Below are 16,648 nucleotides of genomic sequence, written 5' to 3'. Positions count from 1 at the left end.
TAAAATCACAGAAATGCAACCACACATGTACAAATTGTTCCACACAACCAGCATTAGATACCATATTATGGAAACAGTATAAGGCACCACATTTGAAACACCACCAAAAGAAGACATGGCAGGCCTCTGGTGTTTCCTATACTTGTTTCTTATGTCTTGACAGCCTCCTTTTTGTTGTTTTGAACTCAATCAAGTACAGTCAAGCCAAAGAAACAGACCATGAATTGCATCAAAGGTGAGCCAATCCATTGTTATCATCACTCAGAAATCAGATCATTTGTTTGTAATCCTTGTACCAAATTAGACTACATCTTCAAAAAAATTGCATGCAGTGTGCCATGATGATAACCCTGACTATCATGCTTAATGCAAGTACGCCATTAGGTTCTCAAATTTGATAGACAAGTGAAATAGATGCATGAGACCGATATAAATTAGTACAACTTATTAAGAACGTTAAGCAGACAAATCTTTTCAGTACATCAAATTCCAAAATTTCATGCTTGGTGATCGCCCTTTGACCTAACCATGTATCTCCCAAGTTTGCTACAATTATTCCAAAGAAAATCTGCTAAGATAAATGCTTCTTAGCAAGCAATACGCAGGTATTGCCATGCAAAATTCGATGTAGCATATAATTCAATGCAAACTGCATTATCTTTAGGTCAGTTCTGAAGGACCTCCTCGATTAGAGTCAATGTTAAATCCTTTGGAAGGCCCATAACACTATCGACGGATCCAACCTGCACCTCGATGCAAAAAGACCCATGGCTTTTGTTATTGCATCATCTCTTCTAAATGCTCCAGTTCATGTGGAATTCATCCAAGTCTCAAATATAAATGATCAAGTGGTGTGTGCACGTGCACGCGCATGCAAATGTGCATATATGTGCATGCATGTGTCCGCATGCTTACAACTCCAACTATCTTTTTTCATCAAAAAAACCCTACTACCATACACCATGGTAAAAGACAGGGGTTTACTTAAGTTTTTAATTTAGATTTATTACGTCAAATGTTCCTTGGCTATAAATTATGCCTTGATATGAGCAAGGTTTCTAAGGCCACACATATTTCACCACTTTGGCACTATTACTAAATAGTTTTTACTTGTTGAGGAGGAAACAAATTAACTTTAATAAATTGGGAATAAAATGTACCATGGCTGCAACTAAAGGTGAAATCAGAGGATGCTCCACCATCAGACCACCTGCTGCATAGAACACTGACCCCTCCTCTATCTAGCAAAAGAAAACACTTTCAGCAAAAAACTTTCTATTATGAAATTACTCAAAGAGATTTCCAACTACTATTCTTATCAGTTCCAACATTTTGATGTATCAAAAAACACAAGATTTTTTAAAAGATTTTTTAAAAAAAATTAGTGGGTGATATGTGCACGTAAATACATATAGGTACATACATACATACATATAGGTACATAAATACATGTATGCATACATAACTAGGTACATACATACATACATGGGTAATACATGTATACATACGCACATGTTTTGACAAGCACCAAGTAATCACTTACCAGACTGTCGATTACTTCATCTGGTATAGGATGAAAGTAAATCTGCAACAAATAAAAGCCAATGAGAGAAGAATTATCACTGTCCAGAACCAGCCCAAAAAAAAAACGTTTTTCTTCTTCTTCATCACCATCTTCTTCTTCTTCTTTTCATGTTTTTTTTTTTCGGGGGGTGGGGGGGGGGGGGGGGGGGGGGGGGGGGTTAAAACCTCGGTCTTATCAACCCCTCCTCTTCTTTTCCCAGTGGTCAAATTGATGACAAGGACCGCCCCAACAGTGCTTGCAGGAGCCCTTGAGTAGCCTGCAAAAAATAATAATCCGATCGGCTGCAAAACCCTCTTAAATCCTTAATTTATTAGAGTCAACCATGCTGGTAGCAAAACAAGGAGGTTAATGGTAATGTCCTTAAGCATAGACACAAGGGCCTGACTCCGTTCCATCTCATCTCTTGGGGTGCCATAGCCTAAGCAATGGAGTCAGGCCCCGCTCTTCATTACAGGGAGGATAGCACCTCCTGACACTCCGCCTTCACCTATAGCAGATCTCAGTCCTGGAGACACAACAGATATCCCCCTACCCCATGAAACTCCAACATGCCTCAGGATTACCAACGAGAGGCTTCGCAGCCTCACTGCCTAGCAGATTTTGGTGGGCACACTGCAAAGAGACCATAGGGGGATCAGCCGCCCCTCCAGCAAAGTCTGTAAGTGGCATTTAGATAGACCCTTTTTGTCCAGAGACCTGGACATGATGAGAAGGTGCTACATGCCCAATTGTGGCTTCTTCTTCTCCTCCTCCCCTCCCCTCCCCCCCCACACACACACATGCAGTCTCGTGTCCAGCCATGGAGAGAGCTTCCCCTCTCATGGACTATTACACCTCCACAAACTCTATGGGCTCTTGATTCATCAAGGCCAGCCATGGAAGGAGCGTGCCACCCTGCGTTCCTAGAAGTTTACCTCATTAGAGCCTTGTTGAAAAACATAAACAAAGTTGATTCAAGGGGAATGCTTTGATACAGTTAATTCTCAAAAAGGCCAGTTGTGAGTCCACAAACTCTGGGGTGGCATTTGCAAAACTGAATTAAAATTACCCTCTATGAACATCCGAGCTTCCTTTTCATCGGCAGGTTTCTCTCTAATGGCGCCCTCATGCACCACAACCTGTCATTAAAGCACACAACTTAAACCAAAGTCACAACAAATTAAGCAAAATATTTCACACAACATACCTTGACGAGTTATCCTTAGAGCCTACTGAAAATTAAGCCTTGCAAAACAATTACCTTTGCTCAAATGCCAAGGCTCAAAATAGCAACAAGTGCAATCTAAACCAAAGCCTAAGTCAAAACAAACCTGGTCAGATGTTATCAGAAGAGTTGGTTCCTTGTCAGACTCAATTTTGTCTGAATCAAGCATCGCTATCTTGGCCATGATTGCTTCTGCCTGCAAACATGTTGTGGTTAGATCTTGATCAAGAATTTGTCAAGCTTTGCACACCTTAAATTGATAAAATAATTTCAGCATATTACATACCAGCTACACACACCCTTTCATTCCTCCGCTCTTTTGTAAAGTAGATTGTAGATAGATAAAAAGGTTTTACCTTGTCCCAAGTAAGGCGATAGACCTCCACTGGCCAATCAATGTCTTATCCCCACTCTTAGGAATAAGATAAATAAGCCCCTCAGTGAGAAGGGAAGGCATAGAACCTGTGTCCCACATCTCCTGGAGAGCCGATGTGATCTTAGCCCCAATCTCATCCCAAAAAGTAATGAAAAAAACAAGGGAGAGGCCATCCTCCCCTGGACATTTACCATGAGGTAAGGCATGAAGAGCATGACTGAAATCCCGCATAGAAAAAGGGGCATCCAGAGCGGCACACATCTCTTCAGTGATCAAATGTGGCAATGCATTCCAAACCTTCCTTTGTGCCTTGTGTCTCAAATCAGAGTGTGGCTCAGCACTAAGACGCTAGCGATAGAAATTAGTGGCAATCTATCTAACCATAAGAGGATCTGAGCGAAGAGTGCCATGTGAATCCTGCAACTGCCTGACACTATCTCTGGCATGAGATGGGCCGTGAGTAGCAAAGAAATGTTTGTTGCATCTACCACCCATTTGTGTCTAAAAGGATTACTGGGCATGGAAACAGTACTCCGCACGTTGCTCAAGAGAGTGATGAGGTTATGCCCTAACAATACATAAAGAATCAGAAACCCATTGAGCATGAGGATGTTTCTCGTGCTCTTTTTGTAAGGCAGCCAGTCTATGTCTAATAGCCCTTTCTAAATCCAAGGCCTCTTGCCTCTTAGATAGGACACATGTGTGATAAAAGTCACTAATATCACAGAGAGCAGAGGCCAGGCTTTGAGAGGCCTATGAGAAATCATGAGCTCTCCAAATATCAAGCATACGACGTGATAGCTCTGCATCTCAAAACAAATGATCAGGGATGCATACATGGGGTGCTAATCCATGGCAATTCGGATCTCTAATACATAAAACCACTGGGCAATGATCCGATTTAGAGGTGCTTGTGGCAATAAAAGTATGCCCCCCTCTGTCAAGCACCCAATCATCTACATAAAATCTGTCTAACCATGCATAAATACATCTTGCATCCCTTCTCCTATTAGACCATGAATAAAGAAGAGTGGATGGTCTCCTCGAAATGTCATCCTCATGCCAACAATCTATGCCATGAATAGAGAGTATAAACCTCTCCCAAGACGCTCTTTCAAGAGGATGCACCAAGCCCTCATGTCCATCTCTTTTATCCGTTGGCATCTCAACCATGTTAAAATCCCCACCAATAATCCAATGGTCGGCAAGAGGCATCAGTGTAGTGAGAGATTTCCACCTCTATGGTTAGGAGCATAGAGGTTGAGAATACCAATGCGTGTAGTACCCTGCATAAGAAGGATCCACTGTGCTCTCGCAAGCAAAATGACACCATGTCCAATGATGCAAGGCAAGATCAAAGCTGAAACAGAGATATAGACACCACCCTTGGTACCAACAGCTGGTGACAAAAAGGTGTGTCCCAAGAGAAGCTTGCCTGGTCTCCCACACTGGCTAGCATCCAGTTTATGCTCTTGCTGCAAGAGAAATACATCCATAGGTCCACCTGTAACTGCACAATGAAGCTGGGTTTTTACAATTTGTTTCCACCGATGCGGAAAAAAACCCCAAGACCTTGAATGTTCCAAGAGACAATCCTCATAAGGACTTAGAGTAAGAACGACCAGATCTCGTGGCCGACGAAAGACCCCCTTTATAGACAAAAGAACGTCTCGCATAGGTAAGAGAGGGAAAATCTGACAATGTAAACCTTACCTCTCTCTCTCACTCCGGGGAAAAGCCAAGGCTAGTCCTCAAAACTGGAGAGGTACCATGACAATGTGCATGCCCAACATCATCCTCAAGGGTACAATCATCCTGTAACTGTAATGCAACATCCTCCTGTGAAGGATCCAGATCATGTGCCTGCAAAGCCTCATCCTCCAAAGAAGGATCAACATCTTGTGAGGCAAGAGCTCCATAGGGTTAGGGTGCTCCACAAGGGTGTGGGTGAAGGGGCAAGTACAGGGGTCCATGGGTGCCTGCCATCCCTAACCACAACCCAACGTTGTGTGGTCTGTTGTGGCAAAGGAGCAACTGGAGGCATCTGATGGGTAGGACCATGCTGCCTCCTAGCATGGCCCCTCGATCTAGGACAATCCCTAGCAATGTGGCCCTGTCGACAACAAACCCGACAATGGTCAGGTCTGCCTGCAATCTCCATCCTTTGGCGGAAATGAGATCCGTCAAGTCTCTGAAGCATAATATGATCGTCAATAATCGATGGATCGGGAACAAGCACAAGGACCCGGGGTACACCATCAAGAGTGGCGGTAATAGCCGCAGAAGCTAAGGCGGGAGAGCTCGGAAGGACTAGTACCTCTAGAACCTGGCCAAAGGATGCCCCTATGGAAGCTAAAAGCTTCCAATAGGACCGAGGAAGAGCAGGGAACCGTAGTGAGACCACAGTAAGGTGTTGATCCTCTGCTACTGGATCAAAGCCCACCTGAAAAGCTGAAATGTTGGGCATTTCTATTGATAGAGTGCTTGCATGGGATCAACCTAAGACATCTCTCGCAGCTATTCCAGCATCTCAGAGGTCAGTGATCGATGTGAAAGCTGACGTTGAGAGCACGCAGGTGTCGCAAGCTGCAAGCTCAAGGTCCTTGCCAACAGCTAAGAGAAGTGCTCTTCCTCTATTCAAGCAAGGAGATATGAGAGCATCCATGCAAAAGGCAGCTATGAAGGAGGCAACTAGGGAGGTCACGAAGTTGTTTGTGTTTTCATATCACTCGGACTCCTCGATGGAAGTCAACTATGTGTGCCATCTCTCGCATTGGGTGTGAGACTTGAGTGGGAGGGTCCGAACTATGAGACATTGCGCACCAAAGAGCTTCGCTATGAGAAGGAAGCTTTGACAAGAGAGCTGGAGCCTTGAAGGCAACATGGGAGAAGTATGGATGTACCTTGCTTTGCGATGGCTGGTTTGCTATGAGAAAGAGGAATGTATACAATATTTTGGTTTCTTCTTGCAAAGGAACCATGTTTCTCCGTGCCATAGATGTATCAGCTGCAACGACTGTGGCTACAGGTGTATTTATATGGTCTCGCTTACGCCAGGCAATCAATGAAATAGGTGCAACCAACATCGTGCAGGTCATTACAGATAATGGGTCAAATTGTGTGGCCATGGGGAGGATGCTTGAGGAGTTCTCTACAATAGTTTGGACACCTTGTGCCACGCATAGCCTGGACCTCATGATTGAGGATGTGGGGAAACTACCTTGGGTGTCTCATATTTTCTCTGTGGCATCAAGCATGGTCAATTTTGTTTCCAAGAGACCCAAGGTTTTGAGCATGTACAGGGCAAACAATGACCTCGAGCTTCTAAAGCCTTCGAAGAGGAGGTTTGCGTATATGTTCATAGTCTTGGAGAGGCTTGTCAGAGTACGACGCTTGCTGCGTACAGTTGTTTGCCGTGATTGGCAACAAAGGGAGGATAAGAATGATCCTAAGGCACTGACTTTCTGTTTCATGGTCATGAGATGCTTGGTGGGAGGATGCAACAAGCCTAGTGAAGACGATGAACCCCATGTACAGTGTTCTCCAATTGACAGACATGGAGGGGAGCACTATTGGCCTTCTTTATGAATTCATGGACAAAATAGGAGAAGCTCTTGAATTATGTACTGCATTGTCTGCATCCAGGTACTCATTCTTAGCAATTGCCCATGGCTAAAGAATATTTATAACTTTATGTTTTCATTCTCTCTAAACTTTGTTACTCTTGGATTTTCTTATAAAGGGTCTAGGATCTGAAAGGCATATGGAACCAGCGTTGGGATTGGTTTCATAGGCCCATCCATGCCGTTGCCCATATCCTTCATCCTCTATGGAGGAGTGAGGAGCAGTATGTGAACAGAGAATTAGAAGATGGATGGACAGCCTACATGAGCAGGTTTGTGGGAGATGACCAATGATCTGCTCTTGAAGCTAGAGGATGAACGTCTTCTATTCCACAATCGAAGCGGTGTTTTTGGGTCGCGCACTGCAAAGAGAGAGGACACTCAGTTGCAGCCAGTTTCTTGGTGGGAGAAATACGGCATTGAGGCACCTCACTTGGTAAGACTCGGGACTCGAGACTCAAGATTTAGCCCCAATAGTTTGTTATTAGAAATTTAAAGCATGTTCCTATAATATGAGCACTGAGGATGTCTATCTTGTTTTCTTTCAGAGACGGATAGCTATGCGAGTTCTCCCTCAAGACTGTAGCTCCGGGCCTTGTGAAAGAAACTAGAGTACATGGGCCTTACTTCATACCAAGAAGAGAAACAGATTGTCCACAACACAGTTGGAGAGGTTAGTCTTTTGCCACTGCAATCTGTGTTGTGGAGAGGTTAGTCTTTTGCCACTGCAATCTACGATTGCTTGAGCAAAAGGACTACCCCATAGAGCCCTGCCAAGTCAACCCAAACAAGATAAACATCACAAAGTGCAATGAGCTACCCAATATTCCACAGGAGGAGAGGAATATATGCACCATGTTGTACGAGGAAATCACTGCTCCATCTCGTGGCACACGATCTCATGCAAGAGCTTCAGCTGGTGCTAGTACTTCGCATGCACCTCCACCTGATGAGGATGCATTTCAGGAGTCTTCTGGGAGTGGCACTAGTAGTGAGGATGAGGCTGATAATATTGAGCCTGCAAATGAGGATACGGATCTGGCTAAGGGTGAGGACGATGATGAGTCTTGACTCTTGAGTCTTTTGTTGTAGGAATCAGGACTTAGGATTTAGGATTTCATTTACAATTTGACTTGTGTTATGTACATTTATCTTTACTCTAGTCTCTTCATGAATCATGTGACATGGTTTATCATTGATAACTCCAGAGTGCAGGGATTTCATTTACATGATTCATATGTAATCTCGTTTGAGTCATTATTTGTCTATGCTTATGCTATAATCATTGTTGTCTGTTGAATGTTCATTTATGCTTTTGTATACAATGATGAATGATGATCAATCTGTGTTTGCTATGTATCATGTATGAGTCATGACATGAGTCATATTCTGAATATGTATAAATTTCCACGGTTATTTTTTAGTCCGAACGAAACCCGTTTCTTATATTTTACGAAACTCATACGAAACCAATGAAACCCGTTTCATACCTCCCATTTCAGAAACGCCTGGCAACTATGACCACCTGGGAGAAGTCCTCTAACAATCAACTTGCCCAACAGGACACGGCTCTAAATGGCAGGGTCGATGATGGCTAGGCCCCCTCTGTGTTGCGGCTGAATGATCACTCTCCAGGCCACCTTGGCCCGGGTAGGCCTCCCATCGCTATCGGCCCACAAAAAATTGTGGATCAACCGTTGTACCTAATCAATGCAAGCTCGAGAGAAGGCCCCGCATGAAGTAATATACCACACGATGGCAAGGACCTGGTTCGCCACCACCACTCAGCCAACCAAGGAAAGCCTCGCAAAACTCCAGTACAAAAGCTTCTTCCGAATGCTCAAAAGAAGAGGGGCAAGCTGCTGCTCTAGGAAGCTACACCTGGCATCCAAGATAGCGGACTAGAGTGCCCCTCGGGATCCACTGGAAAGCCTCAACTAGCTGCCAAGTCGGGGCGGGTGGTGAGCCTACCCAAAAACCACACGACTTGTGCCAGTTAATGCGTGACAGAAGATCTTTATCGCCTCTGCGAATCTCCGAAGATTCCCATCTCTAGATAAGTATGTTGTTGTGTCATCTGCAAACTCGGAGTCCAACAGCTCCTAAGTATGGATGGGGAGATGCAATCCTTGGAGCCCAATCTTCTGAGCTAAGAGAAAACTACTCATTGCCTCAGCGACAAATAGAAAGAGGTATGGTGCCAGTGGGCAGCCCTGCCAAACCGAGCGAGAAAGGGGAAATCTATCACCTCTGGCTCCCGGAATGAGAACCTGACTGTGAGAGGCCGAGTAAAGTCCTAAAATAGTACGGATCCACTCCACGGAGAATCCCATCCGGTACATCGTGCCCTCCAGAAAGTCCCAATCAACTCTATCATAGGCTTTGTCGAAATCCAGGAGGAGCACAATGAGGTCCTACCACCGCATCCTGGCCGAACTTGTCGCCTCCCGAGTCCCAAAAAGTGGAGATGTTTTCCACAATGCTCCGATCGTGAATAAAACTTGTGTCATGGATCAAGTCCGGGACGAATGGCTGAAGTCTCCGCTTGATGGCCTTGGTTAAAATCTTGTAGGCAGTCCCAAGGAGGGTGATGGGTCTCCACTGCCGAATCTCTAATTTGTCACCACCCTCCTTAGGAATCAAGTGGATCAGACCCTCTGAGAGCCTCTCTGGCATGGCGCCTATGGACATAATCTCATTGAAGGCTGCTTGAAGGCCGCCTTCCATGAGATCCCAGTGGTGGCGAAGGAAAAAGGAGACTGGACGCCCATCCGCCCCAGGGCATTTGCCCCTAGGAAGAGCTGTCAAGGCCAATAAGAAGGTCCGGAGAACGGGAGGAACCACCTCTCTTGTGTGCCACCAGACCCTCTCACGTGCATCCACCACCTGTGAGGATACTGGGGCACCCGTGAGGAGGGATCTGAAAAAATCTGTGGCAATGGCTGTCACATGGGGGGTTCAGGAACATCTTGGCCTCACAGCCTGCGAATACCATCTCTCCGCTTGTGGGAGCCGGCAATCTCAAAGAAATCTCCAATGACTCTATCACCGGCCTGGGTTGAGAAGGAAGCTCTAGCATGGTATCTGTACTTCACCCTCCCTCTGTGGATCTGAGCACTGTACAAGTGGCAGCCAGCTGATTCTCAATCTATGGGCTATCTGGGAAACTCTCCACCTGAAGTCACTAGAGAGAAGCAAGACCCTGCCAAATGCTCCTCTCCTACTAACGGAATCCTGCCAATCCACTCTCTGGTACCTCCTGCAATAAGCTGTTGATCTCACCAAGGCCCACATCCAAGGTGCATGCGGCAGAACCTAAGAGAAAATCCAGTCCCTCCCGTATCTGCTCTATCTTGCCACATATCTCAGAGTCTTGAATGAGGCTGTCCGGGATCTTAGTGCTCAAGTGCCTATCCTATCTCCAGCAGTCCTCTAAAGACAAGATAATCGGAGCATGATCAGAGAACGTAGTGCTTGCCAAGATACCAATCATGCCCCCGCGACCGCAAGCACACTCATCCACATAGAATCTATCAAGACGAGAAAGATTGGGGCCAATGCTCCTCCTGCCAGATTGCAAGAAGCACAGACTCCCGGGGGTGCATCCAAACTCTGGCAAGTGCCAAGGGTCCTGTCCCCTAAGTGCCAAGGTCAACTCCTCCCAAGCAGAGTACTCTAAGCCTAAGACTGTAGCCATGCCTCCACCAAGTCTATCCTCTCGTGACTCTATCATGTTAAAGTCCCCACCCATGCACCAAAAGCCACCCTCAATGAGGGATTGACGGACTGTACTCCAAAAGGTGGCTCTCCCTGCAGCAACATTCGGGGCATAAACATTGAGGAAGCCCACACAATCCTCTCCAATCCTAATGGTAACCCACTTAGCCTGCACAGTGTCTATGACACATGAGCCTACCACTACCGACAAGAGCTGCTCACTGATAGAAATGCAAACTCCCCCCTGTGTCCCAGAGGGGCCAAAAGAGGGAGACCATAAAGTGTGGCTCTTGCCTACTACAATCTTCCCGCAGTAACGGGTATGCCCCTCAGAAAGATGGTGCTCCTGGAGGAGAAGAATGTCAATGGGTCCCTTGACCGCTACTCTATGGAGCTCTCCTCAAAGGACGCATCTCCTCTGAAAACACTGAGGCTCCCCCAAACCCTGAATGTTTCTTGCGGCAATCCGCATATCAATCTCTGTGGGAGGCGGAACTATCAGAACTATCCTCCATGTGTCGCCACTCTGTCCAAGTTCGAGAATAAGCATACTCAGGACTCTATCGGTCGCAATGTAGGTGTTGCCATATATATATAGGCAGTGATGTGTATGAACACACTTAGGACCGCCGGGGCACTTTTTCCCTCTTTAGGAGATTTTTTCCCCTGGCTTGTATATACGCCCATCCTTCTAGGGCTAACTTATCTTTTGTACATTGACACAATCTAATACACTGTGTGTTGTGTGCATTCTTGCTTCTTCTTCTCCAAGCTTTGTGTGCTTTCCTGCAACCCTAATTCCAACAATTGGTATCAGAGCAGGCATCGGCTCCCAGGGCTACACCGCCGGCACCCTCCGACTCACGTTCTCCGATTGAGGTGAGCTTTCACGAGCGCTTGCAGGTCTCTAAACTCTGCAAATAAGCCCGTAGGACTTGGCGTTCTCAGAAATCGCATCTGAGGTCGTTTCGGGCTCCGTTTTTTCATTTCAAGTTCTGCACAGGTGTTTTCGTCATTTTCTGCAGAAATTTCGACAGTGCAGTTTTCTGCAAAACAGGCATACGTATTCTATTGTGGACCGTGCTACATAGCACGAGTTGTTTTTTGTTCAGTCTTTGCTTCATTACAGGCAGCTTTTGCATCAGTTTCAGTCAGTGGCCATGGCTGATAACAGCAATGATGTATTTCGCATGTTGTCTGCTGAAGACAAACTGGATGGAGACAGCAACTACCCACTTTGGGCATACATGATGCTGCATGTTTTGGTTGCAAAAGGAGTGTGGAACATTGTGCAGGGTATGGATGTACGTCCAGGTTCTGTGGATGGAGGATCTGTTGAGGATGCTGCAGGTTCTAGCAGCTCTACTGTTGCTGCTGTTTTACCCACTGCTGAACAAGCTCGTTGGGATGGTAAAGATGCGCAGGCTCATGCCTTGATTGCACTTTCTGTCAAACGTAACATCACCCCACATATTCGTTCAGCTAAAACAGCAAAACAGGCTTGGGATATTCTAGCTGGTTTGTATGCAGGTCGTAACGAGGCAAAAATCTCTTACCTGCGTAAAGAGCTAGAATTGAAGATTATGCAGGAAGATGATGACATGAATGTTTTTCTTGCTGAGATTAAAGATCTCAAAGAACAGTTGATTGCTGCAGGTGAGATTATTCCTGATCATTCTCTTGTGCAGACTGTTCTTGATGCTTTACCTGAGACATATCTGACTTTTGCTTCCACGTGGAGACTTCTTGCTGAGGACAGACCTGATGCTGTCAAGTATGATACTTTAGTCAACAAGCTCTTACAAGAAACGCAGTCCAGGCAAAACAGGGCCAGGCAGCGTGCAGTTGATCAAGCATTTATTGCTGCCCAGCAGCAGAGAAGAAGTGGTAAGGCAGCCCCTTCCACTGTTTCTTCTCCTATTAGTAGGTCTGCAACTTCTTCTCCTTCCACAGGTAGCAACAATAAGTCTGAGAAGGCTCTTGATAAAGGCAAGAAAAAGATCAGGTGCAACTATTATAAGGCAAATGATCATGTCATTAAGAATTGCCCTAAGCTAAAGGCTAAAGAGGCAAAGAAGAAAGAGTCAAATGCAGCCACAATAGCGGATGCTTCTACAAATGCAGATTCTGCAAATGTTGTGCAGGATACAGAATGGGCGTTTAGCGTGTATTGCCAATATGACCCATCTGTACATGATGCATGTTTGGCAGTTTCTGTTGACTCTAATGTATGGTATTTTGCTACAAAGGACATTACCTCGCATCGTGATATGTTCACTTGTCTTGAGGCTGTCTCTAATGGGAATACTGTCACATGTGCCAATAATGCTTCTTACCCAGTGAAGGGCATTGGTAAAATTATGCTTACTGCTGCAAATGGCAGCGCTTTCACACTTTCCCTAACGGGAGGGATTGCCCTATTTTTGGTCCCTAGTGCTGTGTACTGGAGCACTCACTGCACCCATACACCAGAACAAATTTGTGCATTCATTCCATCTGCATCGTGGGAGTTTCTTATTCAATCAAGTAGATACTAACTATGTGTGATATACTTGTCCTATGTGCAAGAGTTCATGAAAGATAGGAGATGGCAGTGGAGCACAAAAATGCAAGCACAAACACAACGTACACCTAACTCCTTGTACAAGAAAGGTTACAACTGAATGTTCCATAAGTACAAAATGATACTCAAACTGATCTCCTGATCTCAGCCCTAAACACTGCTGGTAGGAATAAGTACTCGGCCCAACGTTTGCTGCAGATAATCTTCAGCCTTCAGTCAGCCTTGCAACCGTGAGTTTCTGACTTGTGAGCTCTAGAACATGAGATGGAAAAATGAGAATCCAAACCCCCTTTTTATGGGAAAGATATGTCAGGTTGGATTCAAGTCGGCCAGCCCTTCTCAGATGTCATACAACATTCTAAATGCATGCGTGTGTTTGCTCCAAAGCTAGCTGTCCAAACACAATCCAAAACACAGCCTAATCCATTGTAAAATAGGTCGGTAACGTGGGTAGATGTATCACACTCTCTCCCACTAAAACAACAGCTGTCCACCGCTATTCTGTACCCGGATAAGTGCCAAAACTCCAATCTAATCTCTTCCATGGTAAACATTGTCCCAAGGTTCTGGGAAATCAATTCTAGCCACTCCTGAGGCTAACATTCCTAACGTGTCTCGTCAACACCAAAACATGCAAACCAACTCTCCAGCAAATCTCCTGATCAAGCACCACTTGATCCAACACCTCCTCATGAAGTGCGAAGTCCTGTAGAACATCCTCTTATACAAGATCTGCCAAGACTACCTTCAATGGAGAACACTGTCCGATCAGAACTCCGACTACTAATGCTTTGCTTCAAATGGATCACCAAACCCTTTCAGACCAAATCCAATGCATTCCTGTGAATGAAAGAATCCCATCCATAAATTGCACTCCTCCGAACTGTTGTAGCAAACCTGTATGCACCTTGCAGCCTGCCCATGTCCACCACCAAGACTGGTTCCACACACATAATTCAAGATTGTGTCCACATGCCCAAGACTCAAGCAACTTGTCCGCACCTTGACAATGCATATGAGACAACACCCACCTAGTCAAGAAAACAAGCAAGACCTCGTACTATCTGCAAACTCTCTCGAGAAAGCTCACAACATGGAGAGGCCCGTCATATCCAAGCACACTTGTTCTAAACACCTGTGAAGTCGAAATAGATATGTTGATGCCGATGCTCCTCGGGTTCTCTCCAGCAACTCTAGAGGATATCCACATGCATGTAGAAATCAAAACCTCCCAAACTGGGTGAATCAGCAAGGCAAAACAATTCTCATATGTGTTATTCGCAAGTGGAGGACAGTTTGTAGCTAGTTTGCATAGCCTGCAGATCATATCTTAGTGTGGATATGGGATCATCATTGCATATAATCATGCTTTGGCAATAAACAATGAATTAGGTCTCTCTCTCTCTCCCTTCGCTTCGAACCTGCACCTCCTCCTCTCTCTTCGCTGCGCCGCCTCTTCTCTTCGCTTTGAACCTGCGCCTCCTCCTCTCTTTCGCTGCCTTCGCTTCGAACCTGCGCTCCCTCTTCCCTTCGCTTCAAACCTGCGCCGCCTCCTCTCTCTTCGCTGCCCCCTCTTTCCCTTCTCTTTCTTCGCTGTCCAACCTGCGCCTCCTCTTGTTGCATGTACTTGCCGCCTCCCCACTTGCAGCTGGCCACTTATGGGGGCCACCAACTGAGGACCAGAATCAATACTAGAAGGGGGACCCCTTCAGTCCAACATGGACAGCTCGCTGAACAACATGGATGAAGAGGAGATTGTCGCCAAACTCGGAGGAGCCGATGCTGCATTTCATACACCGGTAAAGTCCCCTTCTGTTAAGAAGTTTTATGTGAGAAAAGGTAGGGAATGGACACTCTCCCCGGGGTCATAATGACTCGGGAAGACATCCAAGAGAATCGATGAAGCAAGTATGATGAGATACATAGATTGGTGAGGACAGAGATACGCCTCTTGTGTGAGGAAGTTAAGCAAGAAATGCAGCAAGAAACACATGCCTGTTTGGCTGAAATGTATGCAGACATGCATGCAAAGATGAAGGGTGAGATGCAAGCCCAAGTACGGGCGGAACTACAGGTTGCACAAACTTTCATGCAGGCTGAAATCAGAAAAGAATTGCAAGAGGAATGCATTCAATGATTGCAGAGAAAGACAGTATGATCTTGGAATTAAGGGCAGAGCTGAATGCATGCAAGGAAAAGTTAGACCATCAAAATGAGGGACAAGGCATGGCTGCAGCACCTCAAATGCAAGAGGAGATAAAATAACTAAAAATACAGGTGGAGAAGGAGATAAAAACCTTCACCGAGGTTGCACAGTGCACCAAGGCAGAGGTGGAAGAAAATGCTAAGTGGATTGATGTGGTAAAAAAGCACAAGGGAATGCCTGACAATAAAGTGGAGGTGATGAATGCAACCCTCAAAGAAGAGGCTAAATGGCTAGCTAGAGCCCTACATGTACGGGTTACAGGGTGGGGGGAGAAAGGTACTCCTCAAGTAGATGCTAAGACACTGAGTACAAAGATAGGAGCCACAGAGATTCCTATAGCAGAGGCCTGGAGAGTGGGAAAGGATGCCGCCAAAGCACAAGCATTGATATTGAAATTTGCAGATATGGATAAGAAGCAGGCCTTTCTCGCCAAGAGGGATGCGCTTAAGGGAGAGAGAATTTATCTAGATGAGGATCTTATGCCGGCCCAGGTAGGACACCGGAAGGAAAACATGCCTTGAGTGTTCGAAGCACGTAAGGAGGGGAAGTGGGCTGTATATAGAGATGGGCAAGTATTCATCCGGGAGCGCCGGTCATCCTGACGGGGCGCGGCCTATGGGACCTTGAAGTTATCGGTGTGGAACTGCAATGGAGCCCTACGGGTAGATGCTAGGTACTTCGAGGACACTTTCAAAGGCTGGGATATTGCCATGTATACAGAGAGACACACCAATGTGTAGGGAGTAAATTACCGGAGGTTCCTGGGTATAGATGGGAATCACTATGTCGACCCCAACCACGCATAGCAAGGGGGACTAGAGGAAGTGGGGGGGTAGCAGTACTGTTAAGGGAGGACTTACGGGAGGCAGTACATGTGATGCATAGAGGTGCAGACGCACGCTACATGTGCATCAAAGTGAGCATAAATAGACCTCGGGACATTTACATTGCAGTATGCTACTTCCCACCGGCACATTCCAAATACGCTACGCTGGGAGAATCACCATATATGCCGTCGTACGAGGACATCATGAGATTTGCGAGCTTGGGAGATGTACTACTAACGGGGGACTTTAATGCACATATAGGCCGGGAACAATCAGCTCTCTATGCTACACATGAGCCCATGTACCACGAGCTAGCAGCGGATGAGATAGGGATGCAGAGATCTACCCAGGACACAGGAGAGGTGACAGAATATGGGAGACACTTCCTAGCTTTGGGGAGTGCACATGGGCTAGTTATCTATAATGGCCTATCCCGTTGGCCAGGTTCAGATGCTCTCACATGCTCAAACAAAAAGGGAGGAGCTAGTACAATGGATTACCTGATGGGCTCGCCTACCTTGATACATGATATACAGGATCTCTCCAT

The 16,648-nt window shown here is 45.9% G+C and overlaps 1 protein-coding gene across 6 annotated transcripts in view; it reads right to left on the bottom strand.

Annotated features, from left to right (window-relative positions):
• Positions 1-430: 430 nt before the first annotated feature.
• The window catches only part of LOC147632769 (uncharacterized), a 45,896-nt gene continuing 29,678 nt past the window's right edge, over positions 431-16,648 (bottom strand). For 2 of the 6 annotated variants that reach the window (XM_086807627.1, XM_086807630.1), the window contains exons 4-9: positions 2,896-2,985; positions 2,634-2,703; positions 1,750-1,841; positions 1,544-1,585; positions 1,161-1,241; positions 431-743 (exon numbers count right to left, since the gene is read on the bottom strand). In XM_086807627.1, coding sequence (XP_086663753.1) covers positions 666-743; positions 1,161-1,241; positions 1,544-1,585; positions 1,750-1,841; positions 2,634-2,703; positions 2,896-2,985 — 453 coding nt within the window. In that variant the 3' untranslated portion in view covers positions 431-665. Of the gene's footprint in view, positions 744-1,160; positions 1,258-1,543; positions 1,586-1,749; positions 1,842-2,633; positions 2,704-2,895; positions 2,986-16,648 lie in introns of all 6 variants that reach the window. The other 4 variants (XR_015267233.1, XM_086807628.1, XM_086807629.1 and 1 more) reach the window with 4 other exon arrangements.

The sequence above is a fragment of the Cibotium barometz genome, chromosome 13 (genome assembly GCF_041138505.1).
Source record: "Cibotium barometz isolate CiBa-2024 chromosome 13, ASM4113850v1, whole genome shotgun sequence".
Lineage (NCBI taxonomy): Eukaryota > Viridiplantae > Streptophyta > Polypodiopsida > Cyatheales > Cibotiaceae > Cibotium > Cibotium barometz.
This window is presented reverse-complemented; position numbering and strand designations above follow the sequence as displayed.